The following is a 21,838-nucleotide window of genomic DNA, read 5'->3' on the forward strand; positions in this document are numbered from 1 at the left end:
ATTCAAAGGGATTAAAAAACACAGGAAAAACATTAAGAGGTTTTTTGAAGGTGCAAAAGCTGACAAAAAATACTGGGATTCTGAGAGATGAAATAACTCACAAGCAAAAAAGATGAAAGAAAGGAAAAAAATAAATAAATCAATAAATAAATTGATTTAAAAAAAATGAAAGGAAGAAATTTTTTTTATTTATTTATAAAGATTTACGACGTCTTCTTTAAAATAAGAATTTGATCAAATAATTTGTATTTATGATTCATGAATGTATAAAAAGAAAGAATTAATAAAAGAAAGGAAAAGTAAAAATCAATTATTATTGAAATATAAAAACTAATTCAAATATAATTTAGAATGTATACATTTATACTTATCATTTAAAATGTACTTTTTAATAACAATACTAAAGGAATTTATGGAGTGTATTAAAATACACTCCATATTATATCGTTTCTCTAACGTCAGTTAGACTGCAGTTTCAACTGCATATTTAGGAAAAATAAATACATTATCTTTCTGAAAAAACTGGAAAGATACATAAATATATTTCTATAAATATAATATAGAAATTCTATAAAAAAATTTTAGTAACAAAGAAATATTTATAGAATTTATATATTATATTTATAGTACAGCTTTTTTGTCAGCTTTCTGTGCTTTCTGTTCAACTTTTATTTAGTCCAAATAGCACAAAATAAGAAAGTGTTATAAGCCATGTAGTTAATGTGTACAGATATAGATATACGTAAATATAGTTACTGTAAATACACATTACATGCAAAGTAAAAAAAGTAATAAACTTACCTTATGATACCTGTATATTTGAATGATTCTTATAATAAAAACATATCAAATTATTTGAGATGTGAATCCTGAACTGTGACTATAGAATAAACAGAATTGCAAATCAGTTTAAAGGTTGTCACTTATCCTTTCTTGATATTTTATGGTTAAAAGTCTCAGTAGGATAAATCACATGGAATACTCAACACATAAACTGCTGAATGAACCGGATTCTTCTCCGAACATACTTGAGAGTTGGAAAAGAAATCTGAGACGGTCCTGTTTGGGTGAATCAGTCACCCGTGTAACCTCAGATTTCGGTTCCTGGCTGAAAGAGTGGAATCTGATGAGGCAGATGTTCTAAAGCAGATCACCACATGGTTGCAGATGCTTCTCTGCTCACTACAAGTGTAATGTGTGGTTAACTGGGTTTCTGTTTTTCTGGCTCAGACCTGTCCGGTGTAACAACCTGTCACACTATGATCACGTATATGATTTTATCCTGTAGTGTACTGCTGACACTTGACTGACTGCTTAGATAATTGCATGAAATATATTTACAGCATTTGGTAGACACTTTTACCAAGAGCAATAAGGGCATTTATACAACTGAGCAATTGAGAGTTAAGGGCCTTGTTCAGGAGCCCAGCAGTGGCAGGTTGGTAGACCTGGGATACAAACCCACAATTTTCTGATCAGTTGTCCAGCACCATAAACGGTAAGCTACCACATCCTCCATGAATGAGCAATTGTATAATAAAGGTGTAATATATAATATATTAAAGGGTAAAGGCTGCTGTATACACCATTAGTGAAAAGGTAACATCAAGAGCCAAAAGCCAGAATTACTATCTATCCAATAAACTCGTATGGTTTTGTTTTCTTATGGTGTCAACTAAACCTATTCAACAGGCTCCATTGTTAGCAAATGTACACCGAGACACAATAAGCCAGCATAAAACATTTATAAATCGTTTCTTTAACAGATAAAAAAAATGCCATTTCACCTCTTTGAAATCTGAGTTGGATGCGATATGTTCAGAAAGTCAACAGACATCATAAGAAGCTTAGCTTAGTTCTGTTCCTCGTGTATTAAATGACAAAGAAATGAAGGCCGAGGCAGCAAAGAAAGTTTTAATAAATAATAAAACTGATTTATGCACGTTTGTAGCTGTACATAATACAGATCAAAGATGGGTTTGTCCAATACTGGAGGATTGATTTATACTTCTGTATTGGTGGATTTTTGATCACGTGTAAAATGCTCACGCATGGATGTGAACCTGTCCTTTAGAGAAAAAGAAAAGGAAAAACTATTTAAAAAAAAAAAAAGAAAAAAAAAAAGAGGAGCAGCAGTAGGATGATGTTGGAGATGAGGAGATAACACTGAGGATCACTGCTTTCTAAATAAATTCAACATAATTGTGTATACAAGTGATTCAGGTTGGGAACCGTTTGAGATTTTCTCCACAAAATACGAGCACGAAAATGGTGAACGGTAAATAAGCTCGTCCTTTTGGAGAACTGCATAAGAGTCGGTCAGTTCGTGCAGAAGCATCAACCACACAGCTGTAGAAGAAGTGACCGAGCTGATATACAGCATGATTTTTGGCAAATCTAAGGCACGTGACAAGGAGCGAGACGTAGGAACAGGCAGAAGAGAAGAGGATCGATTTGTCAGCTTTTCGCCTGTTTCTTTTTCTGCACCAGTTCAGCGAGCAGCTTGTACCGGATCATACACTCCTCCTGTGGAGGAACACAGAGATCGCAATTAGTTTAGTCTCTCACACACAGTCAGTTTGTGGAGTGCTGCTATAGCAAAATAATGACCACTAAATAAATAAGTCACATGTAACATGGCACTGAAACTGAAGATTTCTTGTACAAAATTGCAATAATTATCTCCTTCCAAATACACTGGAATACGCATTCCAGTGTAACAGCTCACCTTGCTTTTTCCAGGCACCACTTTGGCGATCCTATCCCATCGCTCTGTGGTGCCTCGTGGGTATTGCTGCAGCGCCAGTTCCAACAGTCTCTGCTGGTTTTGGGTCCAGACCTCATCAGCAGTGCTTGACTTTTCTTTCGGTTGCTTTTTCTCCTCTTCACTGTCCTCATCCATGGCCGTCGGGTCAAAGTCCCTCTGTCTGCGCCCTTTCGCTTTATCCTTTTCCTCCCCAGCATCCCCTGTCCCTGTTGTGGATTTTTTGCCTCGTCTCCTCAGGGTTTTGCTGTCCGTTTCCTCTGGTGCGTCAGGCTCCAGTGGCTCTTCGGAAAGCCTGATCTCCTCTCGCTGGGTCATGAGGCTATCTGGAACTGCACTTTTTCCTACCACGGCACTACATTTTAGCTCAGAGAGCTTCACCAAACCTGAGGTTGGGGGGGGGGGGGGGGGGGAGTAGAGCTATTTTTATGAGGTCCTTTAAGTAATAGATTTTAAGAGCAAAACATTAAATACTGACCGGATGTGTTGGTGACACTGTCTTTGACTTGTTTTACTTTTGTAGTCACCTAAAACAAAATAAACCATTTTTTAAAAAGTGCAAAAACGTATTAAATGTACATCATCATAAAGTCACACACTGCTCCAACACCCACATCAGTGACCGATCTGCCCAGCTCATGAGCGATCTTCTCCCACCGCCCCGGTGTTCCTCCAGGAAACTTCGCCATGCAGCGAGTCAGCAGACTGAGATCCTCATCTGCCCAACCTGGACTCTGAAATCATCACATGACTTCGTTTAAAAACTTTAGTGCCACCAAGAAAAGCCATCTAGAGATTGCTAGCCATCCATTCAAATTTGACAAGTTAAGAACTAACTTTCTTTTTTTGTGTTTTTCGATCTTCCAGCCAGTCGTCCATTTGATCCTCAATGTCTTCGATGGAGGCTCCCTGGTCGTATGTAGGCATGTACGCCGTCTCAATGGGCTTATAAACCGGAAACTCCATTTTGGGTTTCTTCACCTTCGGCCGCTTCTCTCCTGCAGGTCAACAAAGGTGACACTTTATATACACTACAAAGTAAGTTCTGCTATATTTCCACTGCACAAATGACCCAAACGTGTCCAAATCGTAAGCATTTGTTCACGCTGTGTGAATTGAGGCAGTTCACCACCTGTTCTTTATGCTTATCCATAAATATATCTACACAATTGTGCTGTAATGGTTTTACTTTGCTGCATTTCTTGCTCAGCTTGTGCTTCCGCTTGCTCTTTTTCTTTCTGTTTCATTTCTTTGTAGTCTTTGTAGTACTGCTTCACGTCCTGAGACCAAAAAGATCATTGCAACATCGTCAAACATGGGCCGTGGTACACGATTAGTAATTTAGTAAGTAATGGCACCCATGCCTTGTGGTAGGCACCAACCTGTATGACATGAGGAAGAGACTTCAGAGAGTAGTAAAGCCAGATGCTCAGCTTAAGTGGCAGAATATCATGCCAGTGAGGTTTTTCTGATCTAACGAGGAAATAAAATTAAAGAACAATGTTGGAACGTGTTCAAAGCAAGTCGAATTAAAGGATTATGTAAGATCAATTTAGAAAAAGAGGAGGAGAAGTGTCACCAAGATTAGGAACCGCTTTTTAAAAACCAGCCGTGGGGGCTGTACTACAGTTAGGCTTCTCAAATAACAATTACTGATGTATGAGAACATTTCCTTTGATGTACCAATCCACCAAAGTAGCTCACTTCTCATTTTTCTCTTGCCCTGTGGTCTTCGGCTCCTCGGCTAACTTGCTGCTCTGCTTTTTCTTCTTCTCTCTTTTCTTCTTGCTAAGGAGATCGTCCTGAGTAAAACAGACAGACGTATCGTGTCACGTGTTATCAGTGACCAGTCCGACCTTCCTGACGCTACACTTTTCTCAAAGTTGAAAATGGTGCCACCTATTAACATAATGCAATATTCACCAACTGTTTCTCCAAATAAATGGACCAGATCACTGCATAATGGCCCACAGTGAGGATGAGAAAGAGAAGGAAACCCAGCTCTCCGTTGCTCATCTTCCTGACACGACGGTAGTAGAACACGGGCTGTCTCCAGTCAGGAAGCCCATTAACCAGGATGTCATCATACCTGCGTGACAGATGATGATGGAAGCGTTCACTGTGAAGTGTTTAACAATATAGATGTATATATAAAAAATATTAAATAAATAAAAGAAAGCCCTGACCGCAAACCTCAGCTCATATCCTAACATTAACTGCCGGCTTATGCCATAAAACCATGTTAATTGAATTAGAATCTGACACGTAACCGCTGCTCTTCACAAACATCACTGAAAGCATGTTACGTACGAGTTACGTTTATAAAAATAATCAAATATCCTCCTACCTTTTTCTCCTTTCCTCATCCTTAAGAACTTCATAGATGGCCACAAGCTGGAAGAAGACACAAATTCTCTAACAGATGCCAAAACCATAACCGAGAAATCCCAGACGGATTTCATTGTGCGCTCGTCTTACCTGCCGGAACTGGGTTTCAGCGTTCTCATCTTTGTTTTTATCAGGATGAAGGACAAGGGAAAGCCTCCTGTATGCCTTTTTGATCTCGGACGACGGCGCATCCTGTTAAGGAACATCGATTTACTAAATACAGAACAACTGCACAACAGGAGTCATATAAAATCAGTAACTTTTCTGACAACACTCTTTAGTATCTTGACTCAAGTGCAGTTCCCTGATATTCCCATGATCATTATTTCATTGAGGCCTGTTTAATGTCACAATATTCTGTATATACATAATACAACAAACTTAAACGTTCAGGTTTCTAACACATAATATAATGTTATTGAAATGACAACATTAGGAAAATTAGCATAATAGCATCTTTAGCATAAAAATGAGTGTCTCACTGAAATAAAGAGAATAATTAGCTTTATGTTTGCATGACTCATCCCATTTCCAAACACATTCAAAGTTATATTTAAAGCAGCCGAAACTGTACTATGCTGTGGTTATTTGGACGCTGGAAGCTTTAAAATAAATGCAAATTAATAAATTATATCATAGATCAGACTTGTTTTGGTTTGCGCTGCTAGGCCTAAAGCCTCGGCGTTTCCTGCAGACTTCTGCCGCTACACATGCGCTGTATCGGGCAAGGAAACCTTAAACACCGCTGATGCGTTATTCTTAAGAACTAAACAATCTGAGCTGAAAAAACAAACAAACAAACACGAGACTTAAGTAAAGGTTATGTGAATGTTTATTTTAGGTAAGTATATGTGTTAATCCAGGTTGACCTGTTTTATATGTCGGAGTCTTGATTTACAAGCGAAATAAGCAGTAATACTGAAAACAGAAGCACACCGGATGCTAAAGGCTTCATTTACAAGCTACAATTAAACACTATGATGATTATTTAGCTAAATAAGAAAGGCGCTTTACCTGGTTCACGGACAAGAACTCGTAAAATGTTTGTGGGATTTCTTCTACCAGGTCGAACAGCTCTAAATCCGCGTCCCAGGCGGCACTTGGCTCGGTGTGGATGAATAAAAAGCCGGTGATCAACAACACATATCTCAGGACATCCGGAAAAGCCATTGTGAACGCTCTAAAAACGTGTTAACGTTAATTTCGGTGGTCCATTCCTGACAGTCGGTATCTATTCACAGCTTGGCATGGCTGCCCTTATAGCAGAATAAAACGTGGCCACTTCGGCGACGTGGAAAAGCTCCTCGGCAGTAAGTTTCACACGCAGCCGCCACAAGAGCGACCAATCAGGGTTGAGTTGCTCGGACACGTCGCTGACTGAGAGAACGTTCAAATTTTTCGGGAGGAAAAAAGGCCGCATGCTAAATATCTGTCTCCCCCCCTATATATGTGTCCTACATCTGAAGGGAAACGATATACACAATAGACTTGACTGCTGATGCATTACGACGGGATTTGAGATAAGCCCAAGAATTCCATGGATCTTGTCCCAAAGTTCTTAGCCATTCTAACCATGACTAATTCATGCATTCATGCATTTATTCGTGAATTCATTTATTCATCCATTTATTCATGCATTTATTCATCCATTCATTCATTGATGCATTCATTCAGTTATTCATTAATTCCTTCCTTCATTCATTCATTCATTCATTCATTCATTCATTCATTCAGTTATTCATTCATTCATGCATGCATTTGTTCATTCATTCATTCGCGTTTGTGTGTGTGTGTGTGTGTATAGTCACGGAGTGATGTTTTCAGCATAGTGGTGTTTTCTCCTTTCACAGAAAAAAGAACTGATGCTTTCATTATACTGAACGCAGAAAGCAAATATTATTAAGTCGGATCTTTACATGGGGATCTCTTAAATTATGGAAAAATATGTATTTACGAAATAAGTATAAGATTTCTGACAGCAATTTTTCTTGTGGAAAAAAAATACAGGTCTTTAAAAGGACACAGTTGTCATGGAAACTTAAAACAATCAGTTTTCCCATGTGTTTATATATTGAATACGTTAATCATGAACAAATGGCATTACACCAGATGAGTCCATCAGTATCCTAAAACACATTGTGCTTATCTTTTTAAGCTTTTTTTTTTTTTAAAAATCTTGCTTTTCCAATGTGCCGTCATTCTCTTTTCTTAAACATAAATGTATTTTACAGATCGATATTAATTCTAATGAATATCAAATATTACCTATAGGAAACTTTTGTGCTCCACTACATTCACAAGTTAGTTTAGAAAACCGACTTCTTTCCTTCCTTTCTTCCTTTCTTTCTTTCTTTCTTTCTTTCTTTCTTTCTTTCTTTCTTTCTTTCTTTCTTTCTCTATGATTGCTTATTTTACTAAACTCCTGTTAGAATATAAGACTTAAAGTAAATCGCCAGTTTGAAATGAATTCGTAAAAGAAATGTTAGATTTTGAGATAAAATGACATGCACCTACATCATGAAAGTAATAGTTATAATAATAATAGTTATCACTTTATTATTAAACTCTTATTCACGAGAAAGGAAGTTTGTGCATTTTAAATAAATTAATAATATTGAGAATACAAGGGCAAAATACACTGTAAAAGAAGAACATTACCACCACCACTTATAATAATAATAATAATAATAATAATAATAATAATAATAATAATAATAACAGTAATAATAATAATAACAATAATAATAATAATAATGTTGTTGTTATTATTGTTATTACTATTATTGTTGTTATTGTTATCATTATTATTATTGTTGTTGTTGTTGTTGTTGCAAGGAAGCAAATAAGTTACATAATTGTTAGAAAAGGTTAAAATATTTATGTATGTGTCTATGTCTACGTTATGATTTCTTTTCTTTTTTTTTTTTATTAGAAAGAAGACCAGATCTCTTGTTAAATGCCACTGTCTAAGCGTGTGGAAGTCCTAGGACTCAGTAACAACAAGGACAACTGTAGAATTTACAGCCGCTGGTGAAAAAATCATATTTAGTTACCGATAAGGAGCATAAACTTGTTTCTATATTCTACATTATATTGTCTCAGATATGTGAGTGATGGTCATGAGATATACAAAATCAGCTGCACAACTCGTGACCTCCATCTATCACTTCAGGCACAAATCAATTGATCAATAGATCAACCAGTCAATCAATAGCAAAAAAAAAAAGATAAACAAAGAGCCTAAAAGACACCAAACTAACGGATTAAAATGTGCATGTACTTGAATTAGACTTGATTAGAATGATTGTCATTTTATTTCAATAATTGCTCACGCGTGTTATTTCAACAATATTTCTAGATTGTATCCCTGCAGAATACCGCGATGTTTATTATTGGGGGAAAAATGACTTGAAATATAGAAAATAAGCTTTTTAATTGATTTTTAATTGATTTCTTTTTTTTATCTAGGACCATTTCGATCTTAAAAGCTCTGTTTTCACACTGTTGTGAATTTATTTGCTATTTAGTCACTCAAATTAAGACGAATTATTTCCCCCCTTAATTAAGACCTTATCGAAACGCCAATAAAAGCTTTTTTTTTTTTTTTTGCGTCTCCTGAATTTTTAGGCTGTATATTTAATTCAGTAGCTTATAGAACAGAATGTAGGCACAAATGCAGAGTGTTTATCCATACTGGTTATAAGAATATTCGCGGTATTATGATATAATCTTTGTTTTTATATAAAGCTGTAGTTTTTGGTGCAATCGGTGAGTTGCATCTGTGAATGTGAATGTAGGGAAAGTCTTTTGGTTTCTGTCTTTGGGTGATTTGATCATAGACAACTGAGAAATGTAAAGGGAAATTACCACACTGGTTAGATTATTCACATCATCACGACAGCTCATGATCAAGTAAATACGGAAAAATTAACAACGGCGACACAAGTACGTACTTTCCTTTAGTGTGCCTTCTTTCTTTGTTCGCACCTCTAGCGTCTTAAGGTTCGGTGTTGCCAGATTGATTAACTACCTTACATTTAATATCTTAAGCATTTTTCCCCCAAACGCTTAAAACACTCATAAAAGTTTCGTTAATTTATCTGCACACTGACCAAGTGAGGAAAAAACAAAATGATAAAATAAAAAAAAGCTAAATAAATTATATACATATAATATTATAGCCTATAATTTGAAATGAATATGACATACTTAATGCAATCAGGAAAATAGACAATAATGTTTATGCAATGTTATTTTGGATCGCTGTATTTTTTTTATTACGCACTTATTTATTTATATGTTAATCACGAGGCAATGAAAAGCAGTCGGCGTGGAAACAGGAGATATCTGGCAACACGTGCGACGTCAGAGTGGTTCATGAGTTGCTGCCGTGTTCTCTGGCGTGCACACTGCAGTCTCTGCCATGTCGTAGGGACCCCGAATCCGATTGTACTTTCAGTTGAAAACCTCCAACTTGCACTGAAACAGAATGATCCGAGACTCTTCCTTCCTTTTATGTTAAGAAATAAGTCTGATCAGGTCTGTTTATTCTTAATTCATTACTAGAGACATTGATTTAGTACCAAACTAATTTCCTAAATATTCCTTATTCCTACTGAATTTTAATTATTATTATTATTATAAATTAACAGACAAAACTTCAGTCCGAATCGTAAGCTGTGGCTCTGAAACTCTCTCTGAAACTCTCTCTCTGAAACGCTCTCTCTCTCTCTCTCTCTCTCTCTCTCTCTCTCTCTCTCTCTCTCTCTCTCTAGAATATAAAGACGACAACATTCTATCTATCTATCTATCTATCTATCTATCTATCTATCTATCTATCTATCTATCATTATAAATGTATCTTCTATTTATACTTTGTATGAAAGAGAGATACTGAATTTTCCCAAAAGTGAATTAAAGTCTAAATAAATGGTATCCAAAGCGACTATATTATTAAAATGTAGTTTTTTTAAGGCATCATGCTATAAGCATGGACATTATTATGCAAGGTTTTTTTGGTTCAGTGGATACAAACAACGTAATACTGTAATACTGTGATGCTGGGATTAAAGACGCAGTAAACTTGTAGCTTTATTCTGTGCAATTTAAGATCTTTCACTTGAACTCTGTCTCTTCAGTTTCCTCGTGCATGCTACATATGGTGTATTTAAGTATTTCATTCAATTAATTATTATTAACAATCCCACAAATGTACTTTTTATTTTCTGTGTCTGGCAGCTTTATACAAAAACGCATAAAAAAGCCTGTGTCCCCTAAACTACGCCTCTTCCGACTTGTACTTCTATTTGCGCGGTCATGGTGACATATTGTTCTAGTGTACTATTCCCACACACTTTCTCTGTGATTGAGGACGAAACCGAGTGACACATACTGTAGTGAAGGGCACGTCGGTCCATTTACCCCTAAATAAAAAATACAATTATCCCTACACACAAGGTCATGCGTTCTGAAAGCGATCTGTCATGTCGGGGAAAGTTACCGACAACCGAGATAATGATTAAATATTGTACATAATATTTGCGGGGTCAAAAAAAAAAGAAGACTGAAAAAGACTTCAGGTAGTCAAGATGTTGATATGTTCTTGTTTTAGTATGTGCACTTTTCGGAAAAGATACCCAGAGACTTCTGTTGTGTTCCTGAAACTTAATGCGTAAAAACTGCAAAGCAAGTTTCTGGAGGTTCTGGAGAACCTTTGAGGCTAAAATAATGACTGAATGAATGAATGAATAAATAAATAAATAAATAAATAAATAGATAGATAGATAGATAGATAGATAGATAGATAGATAGATAGATAGATAAAAAAAAATATTCAGAACAAAACATATTTAAACAGTTCTTTAAAAGTTATTTGATTTTAGTCATTTTTACTATGATTAGTTTGGTGCATATTTATTTCAAGTCCATTGGCTGCGACTTCAACACTCAAATCTAATTGATCCTTTAAGGCCTTTTAGAAGATCTCACTAAAAAAATCAGTAGGCACCAGAGTTTTTAGAGTTCTGCAAAAAGCTTCCAGCAGTGTTTTTCCCCCTTTTTATAGTCTTTCTAGGTATGTAGCTTATTTGAGAACTTTAAACCTTCATTGCAAACCTTCTTTCAACCAGATCCCTAGATTGTGAATTGTCAGGTTTCTTTCTTTTCAGGTAACTGTACTTGTCCCCTGGACCATTTTTAGGGGCCACATTTTGGTGTTTATCTTATATACAGCTGTCGAATTTTTTTTTAAATACATTTGTCTAATCTAAAGGCTACTTCAGGGTACAAAAATGATCCAATAATTTTTTTCTTTTAAAAAAATCATATTAGATCCAGATTGCATTTATATTACCATGTAAAAGAGACACAGTAAAGGTAATAAAGATAGAAAAGAAAAAATATTTGCATATCCTTGATGCATGGTACCACACGAGTGACAAGGAGAGCTACAAATTAATAACCTTTTTTTTTGTACACCAAGTGGCTTCAGTATCCTTATCGGAAATGGTGTGGGTTTTTTTTTTTTGTAAAATTATAAAGCTGTTGTTTTTGATCCATGTATATATGTGTGTGTGTGTGTGTGTGTGTGTGTGTGTGTGTGTGTGTGTGTATTTATATATTACAGTATATAGTCGGCAGTCTGACACAAAGAGTGTATACCGCTGGGTGGATAAATGGGGGTCTATTGATAATACCCCCCACCCCTTTCTAATTCCCAGACCGCCCGTAAGGAATGAGACCACGTGACGGCGTGCGGGGCGGTCGAACTAAAGCCATTTTGGGGACGGTGGTGTCAGTTTCCGAAGCAGCACCTTCCTTAACCAGCGCGGAACGGGAACAGAATAGCGATCTTTACCGGGATTTTACCATCAACCCTTTTTTGTTATTCTTATTGTTCTCAGATCTCTGGATTTTTCACGGCTCGTGGATCGGATCGGATATTTGCGCGTTGGTTTGCGGTGTCATTTTTTTTGTCTGCGTGTGAAAAGGCGTTCTCTCGCCCAGACTGCGATGAGCGCGGCGGCTCTGCTACGTTAGAACCGCTGCAACTGACAGGCAGTGTGTGCACTTCACTCCAAGATGGCCGCTTGGTGCTTAACGCTGCTTTTTTGCTGATCCGCTCTCAAGTTTCATCGTGTGATTTAAAAAAAAAAACCTGGTGAGCGAGCGACTCTCGCCAAGCACATAAGGTACGTGTTGTGCGGGTGATCGCGCGTGAATACGGACTTTATACCGCGTTCTAAAGCTGTGTATGCTTTCTGTTGCACACCGTCACAATGTTGCGTCCTGTCCTTAGATCTCTCATAGCCTCCGTGCACAAAAAAAAAAAACAGTCGTAGGTGATTTTTGCTTCAAACTGAAGTGAGTGTTTCTATAATATTTGTTGCTGTTCACGCGCTTTGTGCGCCTTGCATCGACTTTGTAAGTTAAAAACAAGATACAAGAACCATGAGTCACGCAGCCGCAACTATCATTTCTATCATTTGTTCCTGGCAAAAATATGAAACAACTCTTGTTTGAGCTTATTATACAGTCGTGTGGTTTAGACTGTGTAGATTTTCAGAAAATCGACATCACCACGTTCTGTTATAACAATCCCATGTTATCAACTTAAACGCACGAGGTGGTCCTTCTATTCTACACCACTTCTTCTTCTTCTTCTTCTTCTTCTCACTGGTTTTCTTCTTAGGATGAACACAAGATGCGGCCTGCGACTTATTGTAGGTGTAATACAAAATTATTGTATTTGATTTAGTTCCTAAATGGTTCAGATCTGCTTGGAACAACAACCTTAGAAAAGCATTGTTCAGATACTCACAAGTTCATTTAGAGATATCAACAAAATGGAACAGAATCAAACTTGATTGTAAACAAGTTATTCAACACACAATGGATACAAAAACAAACAAAAATAAATAAATAAATAAATTCTAATCAAGTAGAATTAGTCTAGTAATAACTCCTCTTTCTGAGAGCTGTCCATAATTGGGGACCTTGTCAGGTGAAAGTGAAGTCATCAGTTGATTAATTATTAGATCTACTTAATACATAATCTCAATCTCAATGCCACAGTATCAAATCTCAGGTGTTGCTATATACCCTTTATTATCCTTCACTTCCCTTAAAAACATGACAAGTACAATGATAAACATGGATCTGTAACCTGTAATATGGTGGATGCAATATGGAATCTGTCACAATCCTCATCTCTGTCTTCTTGCTTCCAAAAGGTTTTTCACTTTGGGTTTGGTTATAAATTCATGGTACCAGCTGACAGAATGAATGACAAGCAATTAGCATCAGATGTGAAGATGAGCATAATAAGGCCATGAGGTCAGAGAAAGTCATTGGGTTAGATGGGGATTAGTCTGTGATTTCAGTTAATAGATTTGAGGCTGTAAAGTGGGTATAAAGTACAAGACATTCTCATGTTAGGACTTGGATCATTTTTATTTTATTTTTTTTTTTATATATATATATAACACAATAAAAGACAGTGGTGACAAAATGTCTTTTTAAAGCTTATAGTCCTGACAAGTTGTCATTATTATTTGTAATGAATATTAAGTATTTGAATTGTATTTGTTTATATCTTAAAACCATTATCGGCTTTGTCTTTCCTGATGAAGAGTCTAACGGGACTCGAGGTTCAGGTTAAATTAACGGCACATGATTTTTAATTTTTTTTTTACACACATAATGAATAGAATGTACAGATCCGGGATGTGGTATTATTTCTGGCGCGTGCAGACCCTGGTGTGTATGTGTGTGTATATGTATATATATGTGTGTGTAAGACGGCGTGATCGCGGTGCAAGCTCTCGGGCTTCCTCCTTTTGACTAGGAAACGATAAGGAAGGCGGGGTGCTTATTTACGCGCGCTGCCTTTTTAAACCCTTGCTACAACTATTCCAGTGTGTCTCTGGTGTATGGAGAGACGCGGATGAAGGGCGGAAAAAGACCGACACGCGTTTATATCGGAATATAGAAGCTAAACAATGGCGCTCGTGCCGAGACCGTGTGGCAAAATGGCAGCCGAGGAAGCGCCTTCCAGTCTGAAACATATGCTGCATCAGAGGAGAGCAGTGAAGCATGGTGTAGTTCACCGCGCCTTATTAATGGTCATGCACCATAAGCTGATGGACCGAGGAGTCCGCGCGGCTTTCTACCCACTGGCAAGGTGCCAACTCAACTATCGGCTATGCGGTTGTCATAGCAACAGTGAGTCTCGGTAACCACGTACAGTAGTCTTCCTCATCCATGGAGAAATCACGAAGCTCCGTTTCTCCCCTGACCTACAGCCTTTAGCTGGTCTTAATGTCGGACCATATTATAGCTGTGTCGAATTTGTGGTTAATGACGCGGCCCCCAAGCCGGTGTCACATCCAAACCATCCAAATTTAATTCCAACAAATGATTTGCGCGGTTAGTCGACCTAGTGACACACATGCCTGATCCCTGATACCGACTTTTCACCACAGTACAGTTCGAGCTGTCCTTTAGGGTGTTCTCCATGCTAACAAGCAAACAGACCACTTATCTTCCTTATGTCTGGAAGATATATACAAAATAAACAAAACATGCAGGGTCATGCTGTTATGGGAAAACAATCAACAATAGGGTGGTGTGGTGTGGTACCCTGAGACGTGGTGTTTTATTCCTTTAGATCATACACAGTCATTTGCCAACGATTACACATTTCTTTTAGTTATTTTTTTTTAATAACGTGATTTTTTATCCATTTGTCCATTTTATCCATGCATTTATCGCTCCATATCATTATAGCAGTAATAAACAGTCGTTTCTTTACTACCCTTTCTTTTTGTTGCTTGTGAAGTTTATGACACAAAACTTTGTTTGTCTAAAGCGTAAATGAAGGCTATGATATGAAGCCAGAACTGCACTGCAAATGAATCTACTGCCTCTGAATAATCAGAATCGAATTATATAACACTAACTGTATAGAGCTTTTAACAGTAAACTTTTTCTGACCATACATTTATGTAAAAAAATCTGATATATAAATATATATATATATATATATATATATATATATATATATATATATATATATATATATATATAGACGTAGGACTTGTGAAGATCCTGTGAAGTAAAGTGCAGTCCTAAAGAGACAGAAGACAGGTCACAGCAAAAAGGTCTTAGAATGAACCTGGTACAGGATATTTGCAAGCTGTTATTTTTTTCAGCATCTCAAGTTCATTCTTGACCTACATTGTTTTGCAGAAACGTGTTCATCCTACAGACTTGATTTATTTATTTAATTATATAAGATCCCAGATTCACACACTGGCCAAATAGTCAGTAATCTGTCGTTCATGTTATTTATTTATTTTTTTTGGTAAATCACATTTACATGATTTTATATTAACATTAGACAATAAATTCACACTTGGACACTCTAAAAAACCCCAGGATCAAATATATTTATCTCTCATCGTTTGGCCACATGGCCTGGTCCACCAGTTCAACCACAAAACACCTTATATAAAGATAATTCTTCCAAACGAATAGGATATTAGAGCCAGATAACAAAAGAATCCTCCACAACATGCTGTATAAAACTAATTTTACTGCATCTTAATTAGCCATACGTCTCCAAACGAGGTTTATTTTTAATGCCCTAAAAATATGCGCAAAATTTATTTATTTCCAGTGCAGAGATTAGGTACTTGGGCAGAAATAAAATGAAAATAAAACTATATATCTGTAATAGATAACTGATGAATGATTATTTCAGTTTCAACTATACAGCTTTTAGACGAAATCATGCATTTGTGAAGGAAGATATATTATAAAAAATATATTTGGTTTAGGAATAAAACCCTGATAGTGTCACCATACGTGGTGTGTATATACTTAATGCTCAGTAGTCTTTCACTTTATCTTTACTCTTTTTCTTTTTGATTTGCTCTTGAACCAGTGCACCATCCACAATCACAGTTTTTCCTGTCTAATAGTTTGACACCTTCTGCATATGAAATAAAAGACATAGTTAAATAAGGCCTTCCTGGGCCTCTCATCCATCTTGGGTCAGGGTCAAAGACAGAGAGGTTCTAAAGTAAAGCCTAATTTTGGAGTAGATTATTCATTTTAAAAATACAGATTAAGAACATGCTTAGTCTAGGAATAGGTTTGGGAATAAAACTAATAAACATTTTAGGATGTTTGGGAAGTCCATTACAGTAAAGACACCCAGGATATGTTATGTTAAGTTCTGTTTTTTTGGCGGGGGTTAAAATAAAATCTCAAAAGAATAATAAAAATAAACGCGAAATTCCATACGTTTATTTATTTAAACGTGACACTTTATTTCACGTGTCTTTTGTGTTGGTCGGACAGGTGCGCGAGCCTCATGACGATGCACCGAACCACGCGGATAAAGATCACGGAGCTGAACCCGCATCTGATGTGCGTGTTATGCGGCGGCTACTTTATCGACGCGACCACCATCGTTGAATGTCTTCATTCGTGTATGTACATTTACTACAGTACCAAACACACACACACACACACGTACACTGATCGCTTTTTCTTAGTTCTTCTTCTCAGTTCACACACGCACACGCACACACACACACACGTGTATACTGATCTCTTTTTCTTCACAGTTCACACACACACACATACACACACGCACACACACACGTGTACACTGATCACCTTTTCTTAATTTTTCTTCACAGTCTGTAAAATGTGCATTGTGCGGTATTTAGAGACCAGTAAATACTGTCCCATATGTGACGTACAAGTGCACAAAACCAAACCACTGCTCAATATCAGGTACCACCTTTAATTTATTTGATCATAGACCATTTTATATGTAGTATTTATATTTGACTTTATACTGAGTGTTTTATGCATGCTCAGAGGCTGCAGTCTTGGCCTACATACAGTACAGAGACAAAATAGATCTCATAGTTTAGAAACATTATTCCATCCATACAATTTCATGAATAAATGTAATTAACTTTGCAGAAGTGTGTTGACTTCGCTATCAAAAACTTTTCCTCATGCTAATTCACTGTCATTGATTTGGAGTAACATCAGTCAGAGTCTAAAAACCCTGTTATATCCTAGTATAGTAATGTTAAATTATGTGTCTTTAAAAATAAATAAGTTACATACTCTTAATGTTACAACAAGGATATTAAATAAACATTTACATGTAATTGACCTTGCCTGTGAATTCCAGGTCGGATAAGACCCTTCAGGACATTGTTTACAAGCTGGTGCCTGGTCTGTTTAAAAGTAAGTGTTTAATGTTAATAATAATAATAATAATAAAAAAAGCTAAAGCTAAAGAGTAATATCCTAGCAGATACATTCTAGTTAGTGTATGTTTTCTCAGCAGTGTTATTATATGCATGAAGCCGCAGGTTCCTAACCCTGTCCCTGGAGGCTCTGCTGTCTAGCACAGTTTAGTGCATTAACTGCTTTCAAACACATGATTCAACTAATCAGCCCTTCCTTCCTGAGTTAAAATGGGTGTGTGAGAGCAGGACACACTGCTCACCAGGATCAGGTTTATGAACCTGTGCAGTAGGAAATGGCACCAATTTAAAGAATTACTTCATATAATTATTTATTATTATCATGTTCCACCACCGAGCTCGTATATTTTTTCTGTGTTGTTATTCTGATGTACTCATCTAACGTTTGTCTCTCAGATGAAATGAAACGAAGAAGAGATTTTTATGCAGCACATCCATCTGTTGATGGTAAAAAAAAGTTTACAAAGAAATCCTATAAAATTAGAATAAAATCCCCTTTTGAGTCAGTGGAAAGTGTGACAGATGTATCGTTTTTTTCACAGCCACAAAAGGATCGAATGAGGATCGGGGAGAAGTATCTGATGAGGACAAGAGAATCATTGCTGATGATGAGCTCATTAGTCTGTCAATCGAGTTCTTTGATCAGAACAGGTAACTCCAGATCAACATCATTGTGGCTTCTTACTATCTTTAGCAGTGAAGCTAGTGGGTGCAAGTGTTGAGGATGCAGAAGATAGGGATAGGTAGAGAGAGATGATTCGCTTGGCAACCCATGAATCGAAAAGCCAAAAGAAGAAGAAGAAGTGTCAGATCTGCCAGTGACATGTTTAGAGCATTTCTGTGAGGTTTTAGATTAATCATGCAAAACATTATTTCAATTCACTAATTTCACATATGATGTGTAATTTCCTTAACTGTTATCAGATTTGAAAGTGGAGATGGGGAACATAAAGAGCCCATAAAAGAGGTAACAAGTTCTTAAATTTGCTTTCCAACATACAAAAATAACTGAACAGTTTATTTTACTTTTTACTAATTTACTATTTTTTTCTATTCAGTCTTTTATAAATGACATAAGGGAACAATGTGAACATTCAACTAAAAAAATATACACACTCCTGTGAGTTATTCCATTCAAAATGATCTCATTTCCTCAGACGAATGTAAAGCGATATTTACAATGCCCGGCTGCTATGACAGTGATGCATCTTAGAAAATTTCTCAGAAGTAAAATGGATATTCCGTGTAATTTACAGGTAAGTACTTTGCAAACTGTTATTTATATACTTTATACCTTCTTGCTATTGTAATGATTTCCTGAGGCCTCACTTTAATGCAATGCTAACGATACTGTACCCAGAATTACTTAAAATTACATATGATGCCTTCGAACAATATGAAAGTCATTTTAAACATGACAGACTTTTTTGCTCTTTCAGATCGTGGTCATGTATGAAGACGAGCCTCTGAAGGATTATTACACATTAATGGATATTGCCTATATCTACACCTGGAGGCGGGTAAGTGAAATTCTTTACTTTCTTTCTCTGCTCTATGCTCACTCACTTTTAGAAAAAAAAAACACCCTAAACACAAAATGAGAACAGTTTGAAACAATGGAGGGAAGTTTCAATATTTAATTCTTTGAACAAGTGACTAGATCTGTGCTTGAATTAGATTAGTCATGAATCACTTCAATTTTGAGGCTAATATAGTAAATCTGGGCCATTATTTTACCATCCAGATGCTTCAAATGAGCAAAAGCTATTAAAAACGGTTTTAAAAATCCGACCAATCTGCTTTTCTTTTTCTACAGAATGGTCCGCTGCCTCTGAAGTACAGGGTTCGTCCCGGCTGTAAGAAGCTGAAGCTGAGCAGTGGTCCGAGCTGTGAGACTGCAAGTCGAAAACCTGAAACTGAGAGCGACTCAGGAAGTGAAAAGCTCAGTAGCCCAGTTCTTCACGCTCCTACACCATCCACATCCTCCTCTCTCAATCAGAGTCAAAGTGCTCCAGTCAAATCTTCACACTCAAGCTTCTCTCACCTCTCACCTGTTAACGGAGTGTCCAATAAATCTGGCCCCAATGGCCAAGTCTCATTCAGCAACAAAGCCAGCAAGGGTTCAGTCAATGGCTCCAACTCTCTGGGGTGACAAAAGGACTAATGGACACGAAAAGTCGTCAACGGAGATCTGCAAACTTGGACGCGAAGTTTGTAGGAACTTTAGTGAGCGAAAGCGATTACGTTGGATTTCGTAAGAAAAGCTACGACTGCAAACTCTATCCCTTATGAGTTAGCACATGCAACTTTTTACGACTTTTTGCAATCGGGAGCTGTTTTCGGAAGGCAGTTTCATTACCGAACCACATTTTCCTTTTGTATTATGTATGTTTAAGTACGTATGTTGAGTATGACTTCTTATGTTTTTGTTAAGTACTAAACTTTCATTGTTTGAATAACGATCATGAAGTATATTTTGTGCATGAAGAGCCCAGGATGAACGCCAGGATTCTACTATTGTATAAACTCCAAATCATTCACGTAGGTTAGGGCCTTGATGTGTAGAAAATGATTTTCTTTTCTTTAAACAGGAAGCAGTGTTAAATGATGATTAAAAATGAATCGTGCACTGAATTGATTAATAGAAATCTTTTTAACGACTATTCGAATCTCCTCATATTTTACTTAAACATTAAGCTCTAGATTATGTATATGTAGGTACATAATGTGTATACACATACGTATAGTATATACGTATAACGTATATATGCGTATATGTGAGCAGGGAATGAACAATAAGAAACTTTCGGATGTTCTTGGTGAAATTCTAAAAAAATCCCAGTTCATTTGGAACCGTTCATGCTTCCAAAAGCTCGAATGGTTCTGCTGGTGAGAGCATTGAAAGAAAACCTACTAGAAAACATTCAGTAACATTCAGTAACTTTGAACAATCACTATCTGTCCTCTCACATCAACAGACATTAGAAATGACCAGATTCGATTGATTTCCCATGACTTATTTCGTACGTCTGTGCGTTTATATTATTATTATTATTATTTTTGGCCTAACAGGACATATCAGTTGATGTCTTTTGTGCTCCACGACTGTCTAAATTTCCTTAGTTATTTTTTCCTGACATTTTCAGTCCTGTGTATCTTTTTTTTTTTCTGCTGTACAATATAAACCTGTATCTGAATAAACATTTTACGTTTATATTACACAGATGTCAGGTTTTGTTCTGAGCCTCATCAGTGAAGAGAAACACAACAATGTGTAGTTTGTCAGGTTTCATCAGACTACTAAGCTATTGTCACTGAGGGACTGCATCATGTGTACAGCTTGTTATTGAAGGGGAAAAAACGACATTACATTCGAGAAAATTTTCGGGGAAATATTGTCGGAAGTTTTATAGCGTGAACAAACACGTACTTCCCCTTTGTTCCACATTATTATCAGAAGAGTGTGGTGTATTAACAGTCCAGTCGGTGCTTTCCGTCATTTTAGTAGCAGCGAGGCTTCCGTAGAAAACAAACAAAACCCGCCCCCCCCCCACCTTTTTTTTTTTTTTTTTTTTTTTTTAGACTTTTTGGAAGTTTCCACTTCATCCCCTGTTTATTAATTTGGTTGCGTCCGAATCGACCCGTAAAAAAATAAAGAAATAATAAAAAAAAAAAATCCTTAAGCGACATTTTAATAAACAACCAGCGTCTCATTCCTGAAGAAAAATAATAATAATAAAAAAATCACAAAGTTTGAAAGCCACGACGTTTATTTAACCTCCTATAATTATGTCCTTATTTCGGGTTAACGTCTCTTTATAAAGACGAGCAGACAAAGTGTTGAATCTGCGAATATGAACCAAATAATAGGTTATAAACAAAAATCAATTAAAAAAAACAATTAAAAAAAATAATAAAATTATTTAACGCTATCTGCTTTAAAAGGCAATATTTTATATATATATATAAATACACACACATACACACATACATACACACACACATACACACATACATTATATATATATATATATATATATATATATATATATATATATATATATATATATATATATATAGTATATATTGAAAATGACTTTAGCAAAGGATGAAAAAAATGCAAAATACATTTGATTTGATTTTGAACGAATTCATCTATAATGTCCCTTTTAATTGTATAGAATGATATAATTCGGCGTTGTGTGATTGAATAAATAAATAAATAAGCAAACACATAAACAAACAAACAAACAAACAAACAAATAAATGCTGATTATGTGTTCAGATGTAAAATCTTTCCAAAAGCTTCATGATTATAGAAGGTCTTACTCTTTCTTTATAATGCTTCAGGAACTCTGCTAAAACCTAGGAGTTTAAAAAAGAATAATAA

At 36.2% G+C, this 21,838-nt stretch overlaps 2 protein-coding genes across 2 annotated transcripts; one reads left to right on the top strand and one right to left on the bottom strand.

The window, feature by feature from the left end:
- Positions 1–1,896: 1,896 nt before the first annotated feature.
- Positions 1,897–6,616, bottom strand: dnajc1 (DnaJ (Hsp40) homolog, subfamily C, member 1). Its single transcript, XM_060873964.1, has 12 exons — positions 6,167–6,616; positions 5,243–5,344; positions 5,112–5,158; positions 4,688–4,853; positions 4,469–4,566; positions 4,147–4,237; positions 3,954–4,044; positions 3,602–3,762; positions 3,379–3,498; positions 3,243–3,291; positions 2,729–3,150; positions 1,897–2,526 (listed from the first exon to the last, which is right to left on the bottom strand). The coding sequence occupies exons 1-12, from the start codon at positions 6,320–6,322 to the stop codon at positions 2,458–2,460; spliced, it is 1,572 nt and encodes a 523-aa protein (XP_060729947.1). The 5' UTR covers positions 6,323–6,616; the 3' UTR covers positions 1,897–2,457.
- Positions 6,617–11,801: 5,185 nt separating this feature from the next.
- Positions 11,802–20,629, top strand: bmi1b (bmi1 polycomb ring finger oncogene 1b). Its single transcript, XM_060873977.1, has 10 exons — positions 11,802–12,342; positions 16,517–16,647; positions 16,861–16,957; positions 17,370–17,425; positions 17,845–17,895; positions 17,991–18,099; positions 18,373–18,415; positions 18,606–18,704; positions 18,888–18,968; positions 19,265–20,629. Exons 2-10 carry the CDS (start codon positions 16,530–16,532, stop codon positions 19,598–19,600), a joined length of 990 nt encoding a protein of 329 aa, XP_060729960.1. The 5' UTR covers positions 11,802–12,342; positions 16,517–16,529; the 3' UTR covers positions 19,601–20,629.
- The last annotated feature ends 1,209 nt before the right edge of the window (positions 20,630–21,838 follow it).

Source organism: Tachysurus vachellii, chromosome 1, assembly GCF_030014155.1.
Source record: "Tachysurus vachellii isolate PV-2020 chromosome 1, HZAU_Pvac_v1, whole genome shotgun sequence".
Lineage (NCBI taxonomy): Eukaryota > Metazoa > Chordata > Actinopteri > Siluriformes > Bagridae > Tachysurus > Tachysurus vachellii.